At 39.4% G+C, this 17,271-nt stretch overlaps 1 protein-coding gene across 1 annotated transcript in view; it reads left to right on the top strand.

The window, feature by feature from the left end:
* The window catches only part of LOC115429145 (collagen alpha-1(III) chain-like), a 97,851-nt gene that overhangs the window by 13,121 nt on the left and 67,459 nt on the right, over positions 1-17,271 (top strand). Inside the window, exon 2 of the mRNA XM_030148392.1 lies at positions 7,310-7,972. Coding sequence (XP_030004252.1) covers positions 7,310-7,972 — 663 coding nt within the window. The remainder of the gene's footprint in view (positions 1-7,309; positions 7,973-17,271) is intronic.

The raw sequence follows: 17,271 nt of genomic DNA, 5'->3' as shown, positions 1-17,271 counted from the left end.
TTCAGTCCAGGCCCTTGGACACTGCTCTGTCCTGGTTCTGGGCCTCTGTTCAGTCCCAGTCCTAGGCCTTGGTTCAGTTCCGGTCCTTTGACTCTGTTCAGTCTTGGGCCTCTCTTCAGTCCTGGTCCTGGTCCTCTGTTCAGTCCCAATCTTTGGCCTCTGTTTGGTCCTGGTCCTCTGCCTCTGTTCAGTCCCGGTCCTCGTCTTCTGTTCAGTCCTGGTACTGGTCCTCTCTTCAGTCCTGGGCCTGGGCCTGGGCCTCTGTTCAATCCTGGTCCTCATCCTCTGCTCAGTCGTGGTCCTGGGCCTCTGTTCAGTCCTGGTCCTGGCCGTCTGTTCAGTCCCGGTCTTCGGCCTCTCTTCAGTCCTGGTCCTAGTCCTCTCTTCAGTCCTGGTCCTGGGCCTCTCTTTAGTCCTGGTCCTGGTTCTCTCTTTAGTCCTGGTCCTATGCCTCTGTTCAGTCCTGGTCCTGGTCCTCTGTTCAGTCCTGGTCCTGGGCCTCTGTTCATTCCTGGTCCTTTGCCTCTATTCAGTCCTGGTCCTGGGCCTCTATTCAGTCCTGGTCCTAGGCCTCTGTTCAGTCCTGGTCCTCTGCCTCTGTTCAGTCCTGGTCCTGGTCCTCTGTTCAGTCCTGGTCCTGGTCCTGGTCCTGTGTTGGGTTGGTGTTGGCGTTTGTTGTGCTATCTGACAGACTGAGGGGCTGATAATCCGGGGGGACGGTGTGGACCAGAGCAGATCCAGTGTCAGTTCATCGGCCTCTGTTCAGTCCTGGTCCTGGTCCTGGTCCTCTGCTGGGTTGGTGCTGGCCTTTGTTGTGCTATGTGACAGACTGATAATCCGGGGGGACGGTGTGGACCAGAGCAGATCCAGTGTCAGCTTATCGTCTCCCTGGCAGCAGCCCCTGATAACAGCCGCAGAAAGGCTCTTTGTTCCCAGATTTGGACCCGGGTCTGTCTAGAACCTCATAATAAGCAGCCAGTCCTCCGCCTGAGGCCGGGTATCAGTCTGTACAGTATTTTCGAACCACTGTTCTTCTAACATTTCAGAGTTAATGAATGAAAACCAGATCCATGTCATTTTTTCTGGTTGTTGTTTGCATGGATTGTTTTGTTTTTTTTGTCCGTATGATAAAATCAGAGCATGCTCGATTGATTTCTGCTTTAAAATGCATGTAACCAAACAGGATGTTCAGTATTCTGTCTGAAACGACCCAGAAAACATGTACAGCTCAGTTTGTACATTATGTTTGGTTCCGTAGTGGATGGAGGCAACTTTATTAACCCTTAGGGGTCTGAGCCTCTTTTGACCGTTTTTGAGCACTTTTGGTTTTGCCTTTATATACTATATAAAGAAATGTTTACTATACCCATGTTTGGTATCTTTTTTTTCAGCACAACGTCATCTATCTCATCTGCCTATTATTTTTTCACTTTAACCTACTATGTCAACACAAAAGCATAAAAAGCACACAAAAAATATAAAATCCTATTTGAAAAATGTATATAATTTATTGCATAAATAACACAAAGATACTTAACGGACCTTTTCAAAGACTTTAAAAGTGAATGCAGTCTATGGATTAGAGGTGGGGGGGAGTGTTATATTTCTGACCATGTCTTCATCATTTTTTGTCCTTTTTCAAAACAAAAAACTGGCCGAATCTGTGGATTCTAATCCACAGACTGCATTCACTTTTATTAGGTGTATACAATCAAACTTGTAATAAATTACAACTATACTCAGATATTTGACATAAAAGCAGATCTTTACATAGGCGTTTTCTCACCCCCCCGGTCCTCCTGGTTTCCACATCCAGTTCAGGTGGGGGTCATTCTCACCCTTACCTGTAATGCTAATGCAAAAAATAATGACTCCATATTTTCTTCTCGGTTTGATGTGAAAAAAATATTACATTATGTCTATAAATAATGACAACTTCAAATTTTTGTCTGTGTTTTAGTGCAAAAAATAACATTAAATTATGAAAATATTTACATTTACAAACTGTCCTGTAACAGTAAAATGTGAATAACCTGAACAAATATGAACAACCTGAAATGTCTAAAGAAAATTAAGCACAGTTTGAACTATTTTCTGTCTGTTACTCAGTGTTTAGTGTCTTTGTAGATCTGATCCATAATGCACATGAGGCAGAATATTGTTAAAATTGCACTAATTTTTTCTTAAGAAATTTCAGTTTTTTTCAGGATATTCACAACCGCATCCGATTCAGGTGGGGGTCATCCTCACCCTTACCTGTAATGCTAATGCAGTCTGTGGATTAGAATCTGCAGATTTGACCAGTTTTTTCCATTTTGAAAAAGGACAAAAAATGACAAAGATATGGTCAGAAATATAACGCTTGCTTTATATCGCTATAATAACGCTAAATCGTTTGTTTACTCCGGTTTCAAACCCTCATATCTCCGGTTGTATTTGCTCTATCAACATCAAATAAAAAATGGGAGTGTTTCAAGTCTGCACTTTCCAGTGCAATTGTCTCCAGTGACTGACTTCCAACGCTACGACGTGTTGAAAATGTCATGTGATTCAGTCATGGGGCTGATGACCGTGGAGGGTTTAACTCCAACTATGAACTTGGCTGCATAATACATGAAGGAAAGACACGCAGTAACTCTATAGTACTTTTATAAAGTTACATTATATGGACAAAAGTATGTGGACACGTTGAATTTGGGTGTTTCTTTTCTAACAGGGGTCTGGGATACAAAACAACAATAATTAATGTTATAATATAGTTTTATATTAGGGGATAAATATCATTGCATTGGTTAGTTTGGTTTAAATTGTTATTTTTGCTTCCAAAATGCCTCAGAGATGGTTATTTACTTAATTTCTTACTTAAAGAAACACCTGAATTCAAAGTGTACACATACTTTTGTCCATATAGTGTATGTATAGTTAAGGGAAATGTGAATAAAAGTTTTAATAACCAGTATATTATGCAATTATCCATTAGTAGCTTTATGAAGCGCTATCTCATTAAACGTTTAACGTCTTTGTCTTTGCTTCCAAAATGCCTCAGAGATGGTTTTTACTTAATTTCTCTCAAAATTGATTTTTTTTTTATCCATACTCTGATTTTAAATGTTCTTACCCTAAATTCCTAAATTTTTTTTCATGTTCTGACTGTAAATAATAATTTTCTACTATATATAATAATTATCTCACTTAGGAGGAAAAATGTCCCATAAACTTGAAGGAAATACTGATGTTTATGAACTATATGGACATAAATATTTGGACACGTCATGTTTTCTATTGGGATAAATATCATTGCATGTAATGAGACTAGTACAAAGGCTGAACCCAAATGCAAGACCAGAACACAGATGACCAATTGAGAGTGTTTATTAAACACAATCACGGTAGTAAAAACACAGCACAAAATTGTTAACATGTCTATGAAGGCGTGTGATACTGGACTCTTCGTCCGGGCTGTGAGCGGAGAATATGGATGGTCAGCACGGCCAAGCCGGAGGATTCCCGTCAACACCCCGACTAGGGCAAAACAGAGAATAGTCAAAAAACAAGCCAGGTCATACACAGGAGGGCAATTCAGGAGGCAACGGGACATGAGGGAAAGGCTACTCACGGTCAGGGTCCAGGCGAGGGTCGAAACACAAGGTAACACGTTGGAGGCTGAGGTAATCAGGGAATAGGCAGAATCAGAAGTCGATGTACGAACCAGGTCAGAACCAGACGAGCAGGCAGACAAGGAACAGGCAGGATCGGTGGTCGGAAGGCAAAACGGGTCAAGAACGGGCAGACAGACTGACAGGGATCCAAAAACGCTGGTAAGTGAGCACACAAAGGTAGAACACAAACTGGCAAAGGAACAGGGGAAAACACAGGGTTTAAATACACAAGAGGGAGGGAAGACAATTGGACACAGGTGGAGATAATCAGGGAGGAGTCAGGTAATCAGGAGCAGGTGAAACAATCAAGGAGGGGAAGTAAAGACACCAGACATGACACAAGAGGGAAACTTAACAAAATAAAACAGGAAATGACAGACAAAACAGAAAAGACAGACACAGTCTGGGAGCAGACATGACATTGCATTGGTTAGTTTGGTTTAAATTGTTATCTTTACTTCCAAAATGCCTCAGAGATGGTTTTGACTAAATTTCTCTCAATATAGATTTTGTTTGTTTTATCCATGACTATGACTTTATATGTTTTACCTCTGAATTTCTAAAATATTTTTCATGCTCTGACTGTAAATAATTATTTTCTACCACAACTAACCATCTACTTTCTTCACATCTCACTGACGAAGAAAAATCTAACATTAAACTTCAAGGAAATATCGATGTTTTTATCATGAACAGGACCTCTTACAGCTGTAGGCATGCATGTGTCCCATTATTTTTGCCCATATAGTTTATAAACTTCCTTAAAGTTTAATGGTAGATTTGACCATGTTCCGCTTTCAGACCTGCTGTGTGAACGTAGCCTTAGTAGCTCCTGTTCTTTCTTGTCCTCCGTCCTCCTGCTGGTCTCCAGATGCCGTTCAGATCCTCTCTTCTGTCTCCTCTCTCCTCGTCACCTCATTAGTGTCGTCACAAAACCTTTACAGCTCTTTCTTTCTTCAGTGCCTCTGTTTCCCCAGACCCAGCATTCTGACCACTGATGGGAGTCTGTTCCGTCAGTGTGTGATGTGTAGTTTTCAGTAGGTTTGTGTTGGATAAATGTACTAATGTCCAGCAGGAGGGAAGGAAGAATGAGGAAAGATTAGAATCATTTGTCTCACTTTAACGATGTGTCAGTTCATCAGTACCCATGTGGTTTTTAGGTCACCAGCGATAGGCTACGAGTTATTGTGAAGGCGCTGTGTCCGTCGTCTTCGTCGTCTTGTCGTCATCTCTATCATTGTCTTTTGTCATCGTCTTTATCATCGTCATTTGCTGTCAGCTTTTGTCGTCATCTTTATAGTCATCTTTTGTTATCATCTTTATTGTTGTCTTTTGTCGTCGTCTTTATCGTCATCTTTATCATCGTCTTTATCGTCGTCTTTGTCGTCGTCTGTTGTCATCATCTTTTGTCATTATCTTTATTGTCATCTTTATCATCGTCTTTGTCGTCATCTTTTGTGGTCGTCTTTATTGTCATCTTTATCATTGTCTTTATCATCGTCTTTATCGTCATCTTTTGTCAGCATCTTTATTGTCATCTTTATCATCGTCTTTATTGTCGTCTTTATCGTCATCTTTTGTCATCGTCTTTATTGTCATCTTTATTGGCATCTTTATCGTTGTCTTTATCATCATCTTTATCGTCATCTTTTGTCGGCGTCTTTATCATCGTCTTTATCATCATCTTTGTCATCATCTTTATTGTCGTCTTTATCGTTATCTTTATCATCATCATTATTGTCATCTTTATCGTCGTCTTTATCATCGTCTTTATCGTCATCTATATCGTCATCTATATCGTCATCTTTTGTCGTCATCTTTATTGTCGTCTTTATCATCATCTTTTGTCGTTGTCTTTATCGTCATCTTTACCGTCATCTTTGTCATCATCTTTTGACGTCATCTTTTGTCGTCATCTTTTGTCGTCTTTATCGTCATCTTCGTTAGCAGTTTTTTCAAATACCGTCTTCTACAAAGCTCCTAGTTGGATTTTTGGGAACTTCTGCTATTAGCTAATCCATTGTTTTGTGTTCCATTGACAGGATTCGGACTTAACGGTTAAGCACAAATAGACAATTCGATGACAGGAAGACTGACGTCCACTTCATGTATCAGACTCGGAGCCTTATCTCAGTATTAACAAATGTTTGTCACAGGTTTAACAAAGATGAAGCCCTGTGGATTTGTGACCTGTTTGGACCGGTGGAACATTACAGGAACTGAGAACTGTTGGATTAATCATAAGGGCATGTACATGGAGGTATTTTACCAAGACACACGGGAAAAATGTAAACATCTCCTGAATGATGAATTTCCAGTGAAGTGTGTGGAAAAAAGAAAAGTCAAGATTCAGCATGTGGAAAACAACAGCTCGGATCAGTTAACTTGTATAATAGCAGTGTAAACGGAGGCTGCAGCGGTGTGGAGTTAAAGTGTTAACATGGAGCGGAGTCATTAGACATGAGCTGGGACTGTTTGGATCTGACAGCAGACACTGAAGTGTTCATCAGACACAGGCAGCACAGTGTTGTGGACGGACGTGAGACGTGAGGATGTTGTGTTGTGGTTCGGTGTTTGATGGCAGAAGGGTCAAAGGAAGCCGGTCGGAGGAGATGAGTAATTAATTTGGTTGAAGGCAGATGTCGGAGACGAGCTGAAGCAGCAGATCTGATGAAGAGCTGCAGGTCTGGGCCTGTTGGAAGTCATGTGGTCACAAAAAGAGCGACTGTTCAGGTTACAGACCGAGACGTATGTCATAAGTAAGAGCAGATGTTGTATAATAGAGATAAGAGAAGGTACAGTAAGATAAGATAAGATAAGATAAGATAAGATAAGGTACAATAAAGATAAGGCACAATAAGATAAGATAATATACAATAAGATAAGATACAGTAAGATAAGATACAATAAGATAAGATAAGATAAGATAAGATGAGGTACAATAAGATAAAGTACAATAAGATAAGATAAGGTACAATAAGATAAGATGAGGTACAATAAGATAAGATACAGTAAGATAAGATACAATAAGATAAGGTACAATAAGAGAAGATACAGTAAGATAAGATGAGGTACAGTGAGATAAGATACGATAAGATAAGATAGAATAAGATAAGGTACAATAAGTTAAGATAAGATGAGATAAGATACAATAAGATAAGGTACGATAAGATACAGTAAGATAAGGTAAGGTACAATAAGAGAAGATACAGTAAGATAAGATAAGATGAGGTACAATAAGATAAGATAGAATAAGATAAGGTACAATAAGTTAAGATAAGATGAGATAAGATACAATAAGATAAGGTACGATAAGATACAGTAAGATAAGATAAGATGAGGTACAATAAGATAAGATACAATAAGATAAGGTACAATAAGATAAGATAGCATAAGATAGTTTAAGATACGCTACAATAACGATGTAGTTCTTAAGACCGGTCTCAGTCTCCAGAAAGGTCTCAAGACCAATGTTTTGTGATCTGGATCTTAAATGTGAAGGCTCACTCCTCCAGTTCAGTCCAAACTCTGGGTACATTCCAATGATAAATATCACATGTTCATAACTTTCTCCATCAAAGGTGACTCACACCATTAAACAGTTGTTGTGATTTCTAAATGACTGACTGTAGACTTACGTGTTTCCTCAGAGTAAGTTCCTGCGACGTGGTGCTTCTCGAGGGGATGGAACGCTGCCTTCAGGACCTGATCGCAAAGGTTCAGCGGGTCGCGGGGACGTCTTTGTGGTGGATGAGGACACTGACCTGATGGATCCGATCTTCCAGAATGGCGGACAAGTCAACCCTCAATGGAAACCTCACAGAAATGGACTCAACGGGAGCCAGAAGGGGAAACCTGAGGTGGCCTCGAAAGATCTGGAGGAGAACATCACCACCGACAAGAAGACCGACTCTGGGGGGAGGAATTCACCGCTGTTCCCCGGGAAACCATCAGACGGAATAATTGATCTGGATGCTGGAAATGTCCCCAAGAAGCCCTCAGTGGGATTCCCTGTCCTTCCTAAAACCCCCTCAGATCCTAGACCTCCAGACTCCAACAAACCAGCAGAGGAGACAGATGAGAAGGTCCAGTCTGTTTCACCTACGCCTCATGTCTTCATCTCAGGGGACGGGGGGGCGCTGACCACACAAAGCACGATGTTCATAGATCCGAACGGACGGCGACCGGACGACAAGCTGCCTGGTGTAGTGACCATCGTGTCCAGAGATGGAGACCTAGTCCTGGGTTCAGATGGCAGAAGGTACCGGCTGCAGAGAGGACCTCCAGGCTGGATGGGCCCCCCAGGACCAGAGGTGAGTGGCTTTACAGTCCTCCTCCTGCTTTAGTACTTCTTTAACCTTCTGGTGTCCAGGTGTATGATTTCATCTTAATGCAGCAACAGAAAAGCTTTGTAAAGTAGCGTTTTCACCGGTTCAGGTTTTGCACCACGGCAAAATCCTTGCCACCGCACCGTTCATTTGATACAAAAAAATCATCACTGTTGCATTAGACCAGGGGTCTCAAACTCATTATCTTTCAGGGGCCACATTCAGTCCAATTTGATCTAAAGTGGGCCGGACCAGTAAAATGAAAGCATAATAACCGATAAATAATGACAACTCCAAATTTTTGTCTTTGTTTTAGTGGAAAAGAAACCCATTAAATTATGAAAATACTTACTTTTATAAACTATCCAAACAAAAAAGATGTGAATCACCTGAAAAAAACTAAAATTTCTTGAGAAAAATAAGTGCAATTTTAACAATATTATGCCCCATCTCATCATTTCTACGTGTGTGTTATGGATCAGATCTGCAAAGACACTAAACACTGAGTAACATTAACTTAGTTAAAATTGTGCTTAATTTTCTTTAGACATTTCAGTTTGTTCATATTTGTTCAGATTATTCACATTTTATTGTTACAGGATAGTTTGTAAATGCAAATATTTTGATAATTTAATGTTATTTTTGCACTAAAACAACGACAAAAATGTGACTTAGTCATTATTTATTTTTGTAATATTTGTAATATTATTTTTTTCACATCAAACTGAGAAGAAAATCTGGAGTCTTTATTTTTTGTAGGTTATTCTGCTGTTATTATTTGACTGTAGATCATATTGGTCTGTATGTGGAACCTGAACTAAAATGAGTTCCACAGCCTTGAGTGGAATTTTTCCACTTTGCAAATTGATCCCACAGGCCGGATTGGAACCTTTGGCAGGCTGCATTTGGCCCCCGGGACGCATGTTTGAGACCCCTGCATTAGACTTATTATAATATATAATAGGCCTTGGGGCTGGCCAGCTAATGATGCTAATGATCTAGCTAATATGAGTAAATAGTTGCTTTTCCACTGACCCTCAAATATAACTTGCACATAAAAATTTACCTAATGGAGAAACGACTATTTCGGCAAAAGTCTCATTTTTCAATTAAAAGTTTTTGCGCTGGCAAGAAGTGTTTTTTTGGGCGTAGTGCAAATGGTATGTCACACAAAACTGCAATGGAAAGACCTTTTTTCGTAACTAGAGTCAGCTGAAGAAGAAGAAACATGGTGCAGTATGTGTGGACACACCAGGCCCCCCCCCCCCCCCCCCGAAGCCACGCCTCCAGAGTACCAGATTGTACTCACAGAGGGGGAAGCAGGGGGGGACAAATGACAGTTGACTTTGATAGACATATCACCATTCAATCATTTCGATGGGTCAGTTGAAATGATTGGATGGTGTTTTTTCAGTGCTGTCCGTTCCACAGGTGACTAAAATTTTTTTAATTTTTGTTTTAGAGTGTTTAATTAATTGGTTGCCATCGAGGTGTGAAGGGGATTTTAAGCAATATAGTAAAAAAATGCTCCAGGAAAACATCTCCTACCCCACCTTTAAGACAGTAGGTTTCGTCTGTTCGTCTGAGTTGTAAACATTTGCTTTGACGGGACGTGTGAGATGTGTAGCCTAATATCTGAACCTGCAGACTTCAGCCAGAAAAAACATGACACAATCGATTAAAGTAATTGATAAGTTCAGAGATTCCAGTAGATCAGGTGATTTAGAGTCAGTTCTGATTTATTTGGTGATGTTTTGGATGGAAGCTCAGTGACACTAAGCAGAAACAGAACTGTACTCTTTGATAACTAAGACACTCATGGCCATATGTAATCATGATGGGGGTTTTTCTCCTTCAAAATAATAGCAATAACAATATGATTTTTTTGGGGGTAGAAAGTAGTGCTTACCTGATTTTTTGATAACAACATCTTGGCTTTATTTGTGCAGCCTTTTGAATCTGAACTGTCAAAGTCAATGTTATCCTCTGCAGATTTACAGTGAATTTGACATGTTTTATCAAAGCGATCAGAGAGAGAACTAGAGCTGGTCTACATCAGCTGACATCTGAATCTGATTTTGGGATCTGTGTGTGTGTGTGTGTGTGTGTGTGTGGTGGTGGTGGTGGGGGTTATGCCGCTCCACCATGTGTTCATCCACGTCTTCGATACCCTGATGTAAGTGCTCAGAGAATAGAGCGGTTTGAAGTCACAAAAATTTGTCATACCATCGGCTCAGATGATAAACGGGGGTTCTGGACACAGGGTTTGTACAGGTGCGTGAAACCCTTGAAAATGCTTGAATTTCAATGTTGTGTTTTCAAGGTCTGAAAAGTGCTTGAATTTTAAAGGGCTTGAAAGTACTTGCAATTATAACTCTGTGATGTGATTTATTGATTTTTAATGTTAGGTTATGTAGCTGTCACTGAGATTTGTGTCTTTGTTTTGATATTTGATCTATATGTATTTTTGTTTGTTGGTAATGAATGACCCCTGCTGTTAGAGAAAGGGTACACGTCAAGGTAGCCGTGTGATGCATTTGGTTAGTCATGTGATCCTTCAATCAGTCATGTGATGTTATATAGCAGTTCTGTTTTGAAATTATGGAAAAAAAAACTTTTTAAAGAGGAGCTACTCCTTACTTTTGGTTGGAGGACCCACACGGTGTGGAGTACTTCTAATTATTATTTATATTGGTCTGTTTGCAGTGTTGGGAATAACGGCGTTAAAAATAGCGGCGTTACTAACGCCATTATTGTTTTCCAGTAACAGGTAATCTGATTTACTATTTGAAATGTTACAACGCCGTTACCGTTACCGGCAGTGACATGTGGTGCGTTACTATGCACTGACATCTAACAGCTGTTATCTGTCCTGGCTCACTCAGCCAGGAACGAGAGATGTGACTTCACGGACGAGTCGAGTCGAGTCTTTAGAACGGCTCTTTTCAGTGAATAATAAGAACCGATTTGTTGCGAGCGGTTCATTTATGAGCTGTTCTTCGATTCAAATTACCCACACTGCCTTCATGCTTCACCTGTGTGTCCATGGGTCTGAGTTGTCCACGCTGCCTTCACCTGAACCACTAATGACATGTCTGAGTTTGAGTTATCCGAAGCACACCCCATTCAGTTGAATGCAGCTACGTGCACAGCTAATTTAGGGGGAGGAGTTATGAGTTAATTTAGGGGAGGAGTTATCAATGAGTCTGACTGACTGGACTGAAGATATTTACTGCTGTATCAGGGAGGACTGACTGAAAAAAGGGGAGATGTGGGATTATCTGGACGAGCATCTTCTTCCTATAAATGCAGATATGCATTCATGTGGTGGACCCCAGCCAGGCCCTGGTGGACCCTGGTGGACCCTGGTGGACCCCATCCTCACCACAGTCCTGCTGCAGTACCTGTCTGCTGTTCTACTCTATGAAACTGACCCGTGAAACACGCTCAAAAATGAGTTTCCTTTCACATATTTGAAGGTTTTTCAAAAAAGTAACGCAATAATTACTTTCCCTCATAACTAATTACACTTATGAAGGAGTAATTCCATTACTAATTCAATTACTTTTTTGGGAAAGTAACTAGTAACTATAATTAATTACTTTTTTTAAAGTCATTCGCCCAACACTGTTTGTATGTAGTGTTTATGTTTAATATTGTTTTAATTATGCTTGATGCCAACATTTTGATAATATATGTTCCGGTTTATATTATTTCTGTTTTTCACGGTGGTTTGGCGTTTGAAACAAGAGAAAACAAACCAACCATTCATCAACCATCAGTCGGAGCATGGGTCTCTTCTCTAGCCAGACGGAAAAAGTTTAGGAGCAGCTACAAGTTAACTCAGTCCACAGCTATTTACACACAGGTGATACATTTAGAAAAATAAAACTAAAAAATCAAAAGAAAATTCCCAGGTGTTCTCAGGTCGACTCCAGGTACATTTTTATCTTAATCTTTGTCTCTGTGTGAGTGTGTCTGAAGAACACCAAGTGGCTTTCCTTTTTTGTAGAATAAAACTTTGTGTTCTCCTTTAATTTCTAAATTTTTTGAAAATATGAAACATAATTTTAAATGTTTACACCATAATACAATGTACATCATTGTGATAAAAACTGAAAAATAATAATCATGACTAGGCCTGTATGTATTCCTGTAGACCCCAGCGATAAGGTAAAAGTTTGAAAATTACCCTTAAAAGTGCTTGAATTTGGCCTTGAAAAATGTGTACGAACCCTGAAAGTCGCAAAACGTTTGTTGTAGCATTATCTGAGATGATGGACGGGGGCTGTGGACAGGGTTCATCCAGTTCTTACCTGGTGATAGAGGTGGACCATCACTGGAGCTGCAGGGCACACAGACCCAGACTCCACATCCGGTCACATCTGGGCCAGGATCTGGATCTGGAGTCACGCTGCTGTAAAATCCACAGGATCACTCAGCACCATGACTGTGATTGAAGCCGGCTGCAGAGAACACGAAGAGGCGCTGTCGGTTTAGAGCGCGCTCCGTCTGTCTGAAGGTCTGCGTCTCCAGGCTACAGTGAAGCTTTTCTGCCCGACGGCATTCCAGTGGAACAGGCTGATCCCCCGGATTATCCTGTCATTAGCTTGTAGCATTAGCATCTGCAGACAATTTTCAAGTACAACAATGAGAGATGATACAACAGGTGAGGCAGGAAAAAAAAAACTTACTCATGCCAAGTCTGCAAGAACATCTCATGTTTCTGTTGGACTGAAAAGATCTGTGTCAGTGTCAGAGTACGAAGTAAAAAGTTAAATATATCTTATATATATATATATTTTTTTTTTGCTGTCAGAAACTACAGATTAGATTGATGGAGATAAATGTATAATTCCTTAAAAGCATCTCGAGGCCGAACCTAATTCAATCAATTATAAAAAACATCTACACCCTATAGAAGCCAATAATGTAATAATAGTCGATAATGTAATAAATTTGCCAATTTTAAAATGTAGTAAGTCAATAATGTAATATCTGGCCAACAACACAATAAAAGTCTTGAACCGATAACGTAATAACTTTTGGCCAATAACGTTATAACTTATTGGCTAGTTTTTCCGTTATTTGCCTGGTAAAAAAAATTCTTTGCAAATGTAATAACTAAGCCAATAACGTAATAAGGCAAGGCAGGTTTATTTCTATAGCACATTTCATGTACAAGACAATTCAAAGTGCTTTACATAGAACATTAAAAGCATTAAAGCAGAAGCAATAAAAAGTATAGGCATGAGAAAAACAAAAAAAAAAAACAACAAAAAAAAATCTGATAAATACATAAAACAGATAAAACAGATACAAACTTTTAGCTTAAAAGGAACAGCGCAGATCTGAACTGATGAATCCAAACTCTACTCAGATGCAGCTGAGAACAGGTGAGTCTTCAACCTGGATTTAAATAAACTCAGTGTTTCAGCTGATCTGAGGTTTTCTGGAAGTTTGTTCCAGACATGTGGAGCATAGAAGCTGAACGCAGCTTCTCCGTGTCTGGTTCTGACTCTGGGAACTGACAACAGACTAGATCCAGATGACCTGAGGGGTCTGGTGGGTTCATACTGGGTCAGGAGGTCACTGATGGACCATTCAGAGCTTCATAGACCAGCAGCAGAACTGTAAAGTCTATCCTCTGACGGACAGGCAGCCAGTGGAAGGAGCTCAGAGTTGGACTAATGTGGTCCACTTTTCTGGTCTTAGTGAGGACTGTAGCAGCAGAGTTCTGAAGGAGCTGCAGTTGTCTAATGGATTTTTTAGGTCGACCTGTAAAGACACTGTTCCAATAATCGAGCCGACTGAAGATGAACGCATGGACTAGTTTTTCCAGGTCCTGCCGAGACATCAGATCTTTTATCCTTGAAATGTTCTTAAGGTGATAGGCAGATTTTGGAACTGCCTTGATAGGTTTTTCAAAATTTAGGTCTGAATCCATCACTACACCCAGATTTCTGGCGTGGTTGGTGGTTTTTAGCTTACCGGCCGATTGACTTCAAACTTGGTATACAGCTTCTTTGTGATGATGTCAACAAAAGTTAGTGAAATTATTTGGATCCGGATCTGATTCTGGATTTGGTGCGACTTTGAAAATTTCCCCATTATAAGAGATAGGAAGTGGATTGATGCAATAACTCAGTAAATATAAATGATATCTAGTGTAAATTTCTACAGTCCAGCCCTGATGGGGAGATGACCAAAACATCAGGATCTTCTTCTGGATCCGGGAACTTACGGAAAATTTAACATGGGCTCTTATGGGGAAAAAATTTCAATTGTCTTTTTCTCCCAAACTACAGTTCTGATTGACTTCAGACTTGGTATACAGCTTCTGTATGATGATGTCAACACAAGGTACTGAAATTATTTCTGGGATTTACTTGAATTCGACAGTGAAGACGATAAAAGATATAAAAAAAAAACTAAACTAAAACTAAGCAATTAGAAAATAACGAAAACTAATAAAAACTAGCAAACCTGCTCTAAAAACGAATTAAAACTAACTGAATTAGAGAACAAAAAGTCAAAACTAACTAAAACTAAACTATAATGAAAATCCAAAACTATTATAACCTTGGCTAGAGCATTGGATAGAGATACTGGGACAATGCTCCTATTTTTTTTTTTTTTTTTTTTTTTTAGATGGTGGTTTTGCAGTTTACACAGCCCCTCATGTAATAATACACAAAACCGTTCCCATTCAACTATCTTTTTGCACATCTACAGAAGAATGCAGGTGATAACAACCATTCTAATGGGTTTTATTTCAGTCCTCAGTCCTCAATATGTCCACATCTACAGATGCTGTAGCGTTGCACTTCAACACATGTGTTTCCACTCACATGTCATCACCAGCGCAGCCTGGACAGTATATGCCTGTATCATTTTACTCAATCTGATGGTCATTTTCTTTTTTGACATTTTTACATATATCTCACAGTATGATAGAGATGTATAGTTTCCGGGGAATGTTCACTGAAAGAGAAGGAGGCTACAATCTTAGGGGAGAGCTAAATTTGAAAGAACATAAAGTAAGAACAACAATGAAAAGTGTGTGCATAACAAGCTGTGGAGTGACTTTGTGGAACAACCTGGAGCAGGAGATAAAGGAAAGTACAAACACAAATGTATTTAAAAGAGGTATAAAGAACTGCTTCTAAATAGGTATATGGAAGATGAAGGATAAAAACAGTATTGTCTCAAATACCAGTCGTGGTTTTTGGAATTAAGAGAGAGTAATTCGAGTTTCAGAGATTTTCATGTGTGTGAGTTAGGGTTGGGAATCTTAGTTGTAAGGCCGATACGATACGCATCTGGATACAGCATCTCTGATCTGATATATTAAAGACACGTGTATGGCATCTCACGATGCGATGTGATACGATTCACACCCAAATCACGATACAGAGCAGTTAAGCACATTCTGATTGAACACATTTAAAAAAAAAAAAAAAGGTAAAAAAAAAAAAAAGGTAAAAAAAAAAAAAAAAAGCAGTGCAATTCAATGAGCTTGATTATTTATTTATCAAATTAGACCATTACTTTTTACAAAGTGGCTTTAGTTCATTTTCAGAACACGTGGCTCACATTCAGTCAGGTGATAAAGTTAGGATTTTGTTTCCAAAGTCGTTTATCTGTATGTTTCTAACACTCAACTTCTTACTCCCTTGCAGAATCAGTTTGTAATGTAATGTATTTGTAATGAAGGTAAAACAGAAAAAGGTTCTGTCACTTTAAGAGACACAAGGTATTCTGGGATGCGCTGTTGGATCTGTATGTCACTGTTTAAGGAAATATCTCCGGTATGTACGGCAGTATTTAATGCAGTTCATGTAGTAAAAAGTACACGTTCAGAAACCACATGTCATCTCCTCCCTTCAGATTCACGTACAGACATTACAGTATTCATCCACGGCGGTTGTGCCACAGTCCATCCACGGAGCTCAGACTGTCGTGTACAGTGTACACATCCGCGAATCTGCGGCGCATGCTAACGTTGGTCTGGAAAGAAAAACTTTACCCAAATAAATAGTAACACTTTTAAATGCAAGTAAAAATATATTCCATTAAACAGATCGAATTGTATCTTTACAAACATACAATAACCGATGCATCGCGATATCATTCCAAACTTTTCATTCACTCGCAGCTTCTCTACCGGTGCACTCGGATCGTCCATGCGCGTGTCGGCGTATCAATGCATATCGATGCATATCGGATAATCTTCCCATCCTTAGTGTGAGTGGATTAAAGTGAGGACAGATGTGAGGTCTAGATGAACTGGGATTGTGGAGGTGAAATTATGGAATGGACCTTGTGATGCATTTAAGTTATCCACTCCTTTGGTGAAGCTTAAAAAAAAAAAAAAAGAAAAAAAGTACCTTTAGTTTAAAATTATTCAGAAATATTGAATTGAGATGGTAGATATGTTTTTTTTTTTTTTTTTAATCATTATGGTGTGAATGCTCGATGCTGTACACATTTAAGCTGATATAAGCAGTGTATTAGTTGAAAAGGAGAGGCAAAAAAATAAGCTTTTGCTTCTAGTCTATTCTTTTTTGTTTTTTATGTTTGTTACGATTGATGTACTGAGTGCAATGATTGATGTAAAACCAAAAATAAATTCATTCACTCATTCATTCATTCATACAGTAACTCTACATATTTACCTCCGCCAAGGACGGCAGAGGTTATGTTTTCATCTGGGTTTATCTGTCTGTCTGTTAGCAAGATAACTCAAAAAGTTATGGATGGATTTTCATGAAATTTTCAGGAAATGTTGATACTGGCACAAGGAACAAATGATTAAATTTTGGTGGTGACCTCCTGAGTGAGAGATATAAGAAAGGAAAACGTGAGCAAAATATACAGATTTCCTTTTCTGATTTGTCAGACAGATGGAAAAAGAGTTAATTCTTTTACCTTGACATGTTTCGGCTACACCCTGTAGCCTTCCTCAGAGGGGTCACCTGTTGTTCCTGTGATGTGTCATTGTCAGCTGTTTTATCCTGGTTTGCCAAGCAACAGGGGGCAATTATACCTCCTGTTGCCTGGCATCCCACAGCAAAATGTCAAAAGCAAAAGCAAAGTGAGCAACAAAATATCATAAACAACGACAGCTCAAATACACCAGCAACAAATCCAGACATGTGTGGATGAGGTTAAATAGAGAGAGAAATGAATCTGGGAAGTGCCGCAGAAGTAGCTCTGGGTCTTTATGGGTTCAAATGCACCTGCTTTTATCTGTTTAATGTGTCTGGTTTCTGTTTTTGTCT

Source organism: Sphaeramia orbicularis, chromosome 12 (assembly GCF_902148855.1).
Source record: "Sphaeramia orbicularis chromosome 12, fSphaOr1.1, whole genome shotgun sequence".
In the NCBI taxonomy this organism is placed as follows: domain Eukaryota; kingdom Metazoa; phylum Chordata; class Actinopteri; order Kurtiformes; family Apogonidae; genus Sphaeramia; species Sphaeramia orbicularis.
Note: the sequence above shows the minus strand (reverse complement) of the source record. Positions and strands in the feature narration are given on the sequence as shown.